Raw genomic sequence first — 7788 nt, 5'->3', positions numbered from 1 at the left:
AAAAAAAAAAAAAAAAAAAAAAAAAAAAAAAAAAAAAAAAAAAAAAAAAAAAAAAAAAAAAAAAAAAAAAAAAAAAAAAAGTCATGACCCCTTTTCCATTCACCATACAAAGCCAGCCCATCAAAAGGGCGAAAAACAATATACATTTATGCAATTCCAATGCCATTTTTTTGAATTTAAATTAATATTAAAAGAACATTGGATTGCATTAAAGGATTAATGGAATTAGGAGGATCAAATATTCCATCTTTAAGGAAAAATGCAAAGAGAAATGACCAAACAAATAACAAATCCCAACGAGATAAATAAATAAAAATATAAACCTCAACAACATAACAAGAGATTAAAAGATAAAAATAAAAAATAAAAATAAAATCTGAGAATTACCATCTAAGTCCAAATATAACAGATCTACTTGGGGAAGGAAAAAGCCATTAGCACCTAAATGAGCTAAATTAATATGTACGTTCACTAGATTGGTTACGTGCAGTCTTGCATTTTTAGCTCTCCAACCATAAAAACAAAGTAATTTGTTTTCTTGATTATGATCTTTTTCTGTTAATAAAATGCATATTCTGAGTAATATGGACTTGGAACAAAAGAAATGAAAACCTTGAAAATGGAAGCTAGTGCTCCTGCAGCACCAAGCAACCGAAAGTGATCCATGATATCATTTGTTGTGGCAGATAAGGCCTCATGCGTCCATTCAATAAAGCTGTCATCCACAAATAAGCTTAGTTAGCATACAGTATTGAGTCTGAACAAAACAAAAGGGAAACACTTCAGCAGATACACACATATAACAAATAAACGAAAATTAGTTGAACTAAGCCCTAGCCTTAATCCAAATTTTCAGACGCTAAAATATAATCTTAGTTAAAGCCCTCATAATTTATATCTGAAATAACAAGAAAGCGATATATAAATAAAAAGCAAAATGAAACTGGCACCCAATTTTCAGGTTATGTGGAGTAAAAAATGAATAAATAAGTTGTGGTATAGGTAGTATTGCATCTTATTGAGAGAAAAAAAAAACATGAATTTTGTTTGGTCCGACAATAAAATGAACATGTAAATGGTCCATGAAGAATATGATACTACCCATCTGTAACCTATACAAAAAAATAAGAATTTGTATCTGAAATAACAAGAAAGCAGTAAATAAATGAAAATCAAAATGAAACTGGCTCCCAATTTTCAGGTTATCTTCGATCAAAAACTGAATAAACAAGTTGCAGTATATGTAGTACTACAACTTATGAAAGAAATTGTTTGATCCAATGATAAAATCAACATGTAAAGGGCAACTTCCATGTAGAATTTGATACTACCCATCTGTAACCTATTCAAACTGGATAACCTGATTCAAAATCAAAATTAAATGTCACAATTTCAGAAATCCATTAAACCTGATAAAAGCCTTAGGCATATCTGGGCGTGTTAAAAGTCTCGCAAGCAACAACCCAGCCATTGTTCGCATAGGCCCCGCACTTGAAAGGTAATCCTTGCAGAAGCTTATAATTCTCAACACCAGTGGAGATGGTTCAAATTTAGCTAAACTATTGGTGCTGGATAAGCTTGAATCGACAGTGGAAATATCAAATGGAACCAACACAAGTATTGAAAGCCACAGCAGTATCACACATTGAGCCTCCATCTCTCCAGTACTCTCTTGTCGCAATGTGGTCACCGAGTTTGTATTTTGACACCTCTCCAAGAGAGACACAGCAAGTTCCAAATCAGAAACCTGATGTGGGAAGAACCTGATGACAGCCTTGTATCCACAGACCGTAACTAAAGTATAGATAATGATGCATATTGGCTTTATTGCTTCAAGTACTTTGTTGGAAGCTACGTCAAGTTCAGTTGCTTTAGAACAAACTAGAGACATCAAAGGAGAGACTATGATCTCCAAATAGGGCTCTACCAGCTGACCCTGTTCTTGATATTTGTCCATCTGTTTAAGAAGACAATTTTCAGAATGTCAAGTGATGTGTATTGCATAAAAATTGAGTCTAGTTTCAATTTCAAACGTAACGAAGAAACATATCGACTAGAAATTCTATCCATCCCACTATGACTAGCTAGCAGCTGGTTTTAATCAGCATTACCCAAAAATCGATAGTCCCAAAATAAGTCAATGATTTCATTCTCATTTCGACAGATCTCATAATCCTTACACATGGATCGAATCATGAACTTAAAAAGCAGTGGGATCTTTTAATTCTCACGAACTAGTTTACTTATATCCGTCAAATACATGCCCCGCTTGGCAAATTAAACAGTCGTTAGACCAGAACTAGAAGCTAAACAACCACCAAATCACTAAAAGTTTCCGAAACGAAAACTTCGAACACGTAGATTCAATGTGCGACCTCGACACGAAATGGAAAGAGAGTTCCGGAAAATATTACAATGGATCGGATCTTGTGAACGGACGATATATCAGAGACGCGTCCATTTGAAGCTATATCATCGAGAATGGATTTGACGAGCTTCCATTCTTGAAGAAAATACTTCTGGATTACCCTCTCCTTCGATTCGTGCTCGTCATCGTCGTCGTACGTTACCATTCCGTCAAACTCCTCATTCTTTGGGGCTGTTTCAGTCGTTGCCGCCATGTTCAGAGCAGTAGAAGCTCGAATTCCCGCCCGCTTCACTGAGCTCTTGTAAGAACAAAATATAAGTTGAAAAAATAAAGTGGGGAGCTTCAACGAGGAATATTCGTGTAAAAAATAGGTTATTTAATATTTTAAATTATTTTTTAATTAATATTTTAAAGTAAGTTTTAAAGTCTTATTTTTATTAATCGTTTCAAATTCCCCCAATAAAATAAAATAAAATGAGAAAATATTATGATTAATGGATATTAGGTTGACCTAATATTTTAATAGGTTATTTCAAATTTCTATGGTAATACATTAAAACTAATTTACCCATTTATACTAAATAAATCTTTTTCGAAATTAAATTAAATATTTTAAACATACAACAATTTTAGAAAATAAAAAATATATATTAATAAAATTACTGGACTGAAAGAATTTACTGCCTTTTAGAAAAATAATAACAATTAACAAATAAAAATTATATTATCAGCACTTAACATTTTTACTTTTTTACTTACTTACCTAAACTTGTTGTTACTGTGGTTATGTGAGAAAATAAGAATTTGAAACATAACAACTTATAAGTTTAATAAATAATCTTTAAAACAAATCAACCGAAAATTAAAATAAATATAAGTAAAAATAAAACAGAAATTGTAACGACCCGAAATTTTGTACTTGAATTAAGGTCGGTACGATATACCTATCATGAACATTGAAGGTAGAAATATTTCATTTAAAACACAGCCATGAATTTACGTGTTTTGAAAACTCTTTTAAAAACGACACAACAAAAGACTGAATAAAATAAATAAATGTTTAAATTTAAAAATTATATTCTAGCCTAAGTCTAAGAAAATAAATATATGTGTCATGATCTCGACTTGCGATGTCATTATTAGCCGTACAAAAATGTCTTGCCTTAACCTACAATAGAGGTAGCACTTGACTTTAGTATTTTAAGAAGTACTTAGTGAGTGTAACCTCACTATTGGGGATAAATGCAATAACATGCAAATGGAATGACTGAACCTATCATATCATTCTCTTTCCTATGGCACTATCTTAATATACAACTTGGATGTGTACCATATATTATGCACAGAGCTCATACATATTCTTTCTACGTTTTACCAATCTATCATAATCTTATCCCTTTCTACCCATAACTTAATCGTATTCTTTTATCAACGATCGTGACTATATCATTTTTATCAATCTCTCATATCCATAGTATTTCGATACGAACCCTAACTTTAACGTTACATGAACATATCTTACTCCAATCGTTACATTATGTTTAGTGCATCCTTCTCGTATCGTATCTCAAACATATCATTGAACACATCGTATCGAATAAAACCATATAATATTAACCATAATATGAACCAATATAGAAATTGAAATTATTGTTTTTCTTTTTCATTTCAAAAGTAATCGATAAACATTCCTCGTCTTCATCCACGTGGAATTCTTATTTATTTCATGGAGATTGAATTTCTCGCAATAAAATAAATCTCTCCCTGCTATCTCCTTCATTTCACACTTAAGCAAGGATTTTATTAGATCCCATATGATAATAAAGGTCATAATGAAAGGCTCGATGTCGTACGTACTCATTCAAACGTGTTACAACGCGCTATATACAAACATCGCCTCTTTAAAAAATTGACTTTTTAACCCTTGCCTAACTTTTTAACATATTATCGTCGTCTCTAAGCAACTTAATAAATTTTGTACTAATTTTACAATCTGAAATAATCATCCATCATGAATATTACATTACAAATATAAGAGAAAAAAGAGAAAAACCCGCTCTTATGCCTATTTACATCAACAATTCTAATATAGTATTATTTTTCATAATCATCATAAACGAACGAACTCGATAATTTCTTTAATTTTTATCGATTAATTATATAATAGTATCACTAGACGACTAAACAATACAAGTTTATGGTAAACAAAATTACGGATAAGGTTTAATTTTTATATTTAATATATTACTCGTTAGAATTTTTTGGTAGCGTGTACACATATTATATATTATAAATATGAAGTAAATATGAAATGCTAAAAAAATATGAGGGTGTTAAATTAAATTTTTGAAAACTAGTTGTATTTTTTTTAATTTTTTTGAAAAAAACTATGTTTGAAATATTTTTAAAAGTTTAATGGTATTTTTTAAATAAAGTAATATATATATATATATATATTTTTTTTTTACTCTTTAAAAATTTTAAAATTTTAAAATTTTATTGATAGATTTTTAGATAAATGACAGAGTTTAATATTTTTTTTTATTTAAGCCTTAAAAAAAATAATAAAAAAATGTAAATAAAAGTAGTGTTTATATGCTTTTAATTTTCAATAACCAAAAATTTAAAATTAAATATTAAATAGTTATATGAGGAAAACCTAACTATTAAAGCCAATTCATTAAATTAGTTTTTGTTATGAAATTTCAATTGAATTTATAAATATTTTAAAAATATTTATTGTTTATAATTTAATAATCATATCCACCTTAAAAAAGTCATAAATATATAATATATATTGTTTAAAAAATATTATAATATTATAATATTTTATTATTACAAAGATATTTTAAAAATAAAAAATAATGGTTAATACCCTAATATAGCATGTGAAAAGTTTATTTACTAATTTTTTATTTTTTAATGTACTTTCAAAATATCTCTAAAATCTTAATTAAGTCTTATTTCTAAAATAAAATAAAACAATTATATATATTTTTATTTTCTTAAAAAATAATTAATTAAATAAAGAAATTATGAGTAAAAGAAGTTTTTTGCTTTACTATTTTCTGCTTTTATTTACTAATTAAATAATGATTTATAAAATTAGGAAGTCTAATATGGTAAATAGTAACCATAGACCATAATCATAATTAAGCCTTAATAAGGAATTAATAAAAGATGCATTAATTACATAAGACTTTTTAAATCCATTAACAAGGGTAGTTTGGGAAATTTGAAGATGGCAATTTGATTTTGACCACACCCAATCCCGCCCACGAACATGACGCTTATTATTTTAAATTATAATATTCATTAAAAAAAATTGTAGGATCACATTTTATAAATTTCAATTTAAATTATTAATTTCATTAATTATATTTTTTCATATTTAGATATGTGCTTTCTCAAATTAAAAATAAAATATTAATAATTTTATTTATTTTTTCCTTATTTAAATTGAATTGTTATAACTTTATTATTTTTTACTAAATTATTCTATAAAAAAATTAATAATTTGCCCTCTATTTTTACATAATTTAATTCAAATTAAAATTTTAAGAGTTACTTTTTAATAAAAAAGAAAACTCAAAGTCATCCGTATAATATTTATTTTTATAGAAAATAAAGTTAGGTACGTAAATATCAATTTCCAAAAATATAAATGAAAAATAGTTTTCCAAAATATTTAGAGAAGCAGTTTACCAATTTTATTTAAAAAAACTTAGTAAAATAATTCTATAGTTAGTATTTTAAAATAATATAATTAAGCATTTTTTTAAAATTCTAAATATAATAATGGATATTAAATTAATTTATATTTTTTTTTAATAATCAAATTCTTTTTAGGTTGGACAAGTATGTCATATTTAGTCAACTTTAGATTCCCTCCCATTCTATGTGGAAAACGAAACCATAATTTAATTAATATTTAATTTAAATGGAAATAAAATATTAGGCTGAAATTTAGTTTTTTTTTTAATTAATTCTCTAAATTAAAATACTTAGTTAATTTCTAGGTTAAGTCATTTCTTTATAAAATTTGGAACGATTTTGTATTTTTATTAAATTTAATAAAATTAAGTTAAAAAAAACCAAAGAATTGTTGATATACAACCTGCCGTGTTCATTGACCATAAATTCGCTCTCTAAACAAAGAGAACTTGAGAGAATTGATTATTATTCTTTCAAATCCTTCTTGCTTCTCGTTTTTCCACCATTTCCATGGATTTCTCGAAGCTTTCCGGTGGAAATTATGTGATTCCGTCTCTCTTCTTCGCTGGAGTTCTCGCTTTATGCATCTGGTCTTCCTCTGTTTCCAATCCTTTCATGCTTCTTTCCAACGGACGCTATTGCAGCAACACGAAGCTTCAAAATCAGGTCTCAGTCGCGTAATCGCATTCTATTTCTCTATGTTCTTTTTTGTTTTTGATCAACTTTGAATTGATTGTGCTTTGTTCTGGATCAATTGTTGGAGAGTACTACTTGTGATTTTGATTCGGTCGCGTAATCGCACGGAATCGTCTATTTACGACATTTTTGTGTGATTTAGAGTTGATTGTAAAGTCGCTCTGGATTAATGCTGCAGAATGTACTAGCGATCTCGATTCTGTTGCAGATTTTGTGTAATTTTGAATTAGTTGTTGTAGAACCGTGCTACTGGCTTTGATTCTGTTGATATTAGAAATGATTATAAATTCGCTCTGGAATTCGTTATTTATTTGAGATTTTCTTGAAATTATGAATTGATTACAATTTCGCTTTGGATTCCATGATTCAGAGTAATACCAGCAATTTCGATTCTGTTGCACCACGAGACGAGCTTGAATCGGCTTTAGCCAGAGCGTCAATGGCGAACAAGACGGTGATAATCGCTGTCATAAACAAGGCGTACGCCAATCAAGAACCGGAAGCCGTTACTACTATGCTCGACGTGTTTCTCGACAGTTTCTGGCTAGGAGAAGGCACTCAAAGTTTGGTAAATCACCTCCTCTTCGTCGCCGTCGATCAGACGGCGTACGACCGTTGCCGGTTCCTTCGCCTGCACTGCTACCGACTGGTAACAAATGGCGTCGATTTCGGCGGCGAAAAGCTTTACATGTCGGAGGATTTCATCAAGATGATGTGGAGTAGGACTGAGTTTCTTTTGGAAGTCCTCAGACGGGGATACAACTTCATCTTCACGGTACGATTCGACTTTTGGTAATTTATTTTCACTCAAAATCTTATTAAAAATCATTATTTATTTATTTATTTATGTATTATAACAAAAATAAACTTACCAAAATATTTAATCTCAACAAATCCAAAAAAAAAAAATAATAATAAAAATATAATTTCTCAAATTTATAGAGCGCTTTTTCATAATTATGTTTTTTTTTTTTTTTTTTTTTTTTTTTTTTTTTTTTTTTTTTTTTTTT

The 7788-nt window shown here is 28.5% G+C and overlaps 2 protein-coding genes across 3 annotated transcripts in view; one reads left to right on the top strand and one right to left on the bottom strand.

Annotated features, from left to right (window-relative positions):
- Positions 1–2702, bottom strand: part of LOC111494326 (tubulin-folding cofactor D) — a 13251-nt gene extending 10549 nt beyond the window's left edge. Inside the window, exons 1-3 of one of the 2 annotated variants that reach the window (XM_023144248.1) lie at positions 2415–2702; positions 1410–1957; positions 613–715 (exon numbers count right to left, since the gene is read on the bottom strand). In XM_023144248.1, coding sequence (XP_023000016.1) covers positions 613–715; positions 1410–1957; positions 2415–2621 — 858 coding nt within the window. In that variant the 5' untranslated portion in view covers positions 2622–2702. Of the gene's footprint in view, positions 1–612; positions 716–1409; positions 1958–2355 lie in introns of both variants that reach the window. The other variant, XM_023144249.1, reaches the window with a different exon arrangement.
- A 3859-nt stretch (positions 2703–6561) lies between these two features.
- The window catches only part of LOC111494474 (uncharacterized protein At1g28695-like), a 2953-nt gene continuing 1726 nt past the window's right edge, over positions 6562–7788 (top strand). The window contains exons 1-2 of the mRNA XM_023144417.1: positions 6562–6748; positions 7149–7553. Coding sequence (XP_023000185.1) covers positions 6593–6748; positions 7149–7553 — 561 coding nt within the window. The 5' untranslated portion in view covers positions 6562–6592. The remainder of the gene's footprint in view (positions 6749–7148; positions 7554–7788) is intronic.

Source organism: Cucurbita maxima, unplaced genomic scaffold, assembly GCF_002738345.1.
Source record: "Cucurbita maxima cultivar Rimu unplaced genomic scaffold, Cmax_1.0 Cma_Scf00020, whole genome shotgun sequence".
NCBI lineage: Eukaryota > Viridiplantae > Streptophyta > Magnoliopsida > Cucurbitales > Cucurbitaceae > Cucurbita > Cucurbita maxima.
The sequence above is the reverse complement of the archived record's forward strand: the minus strand, read 5'-3'. Positions and strand labels throughout refer to the sequence as shown.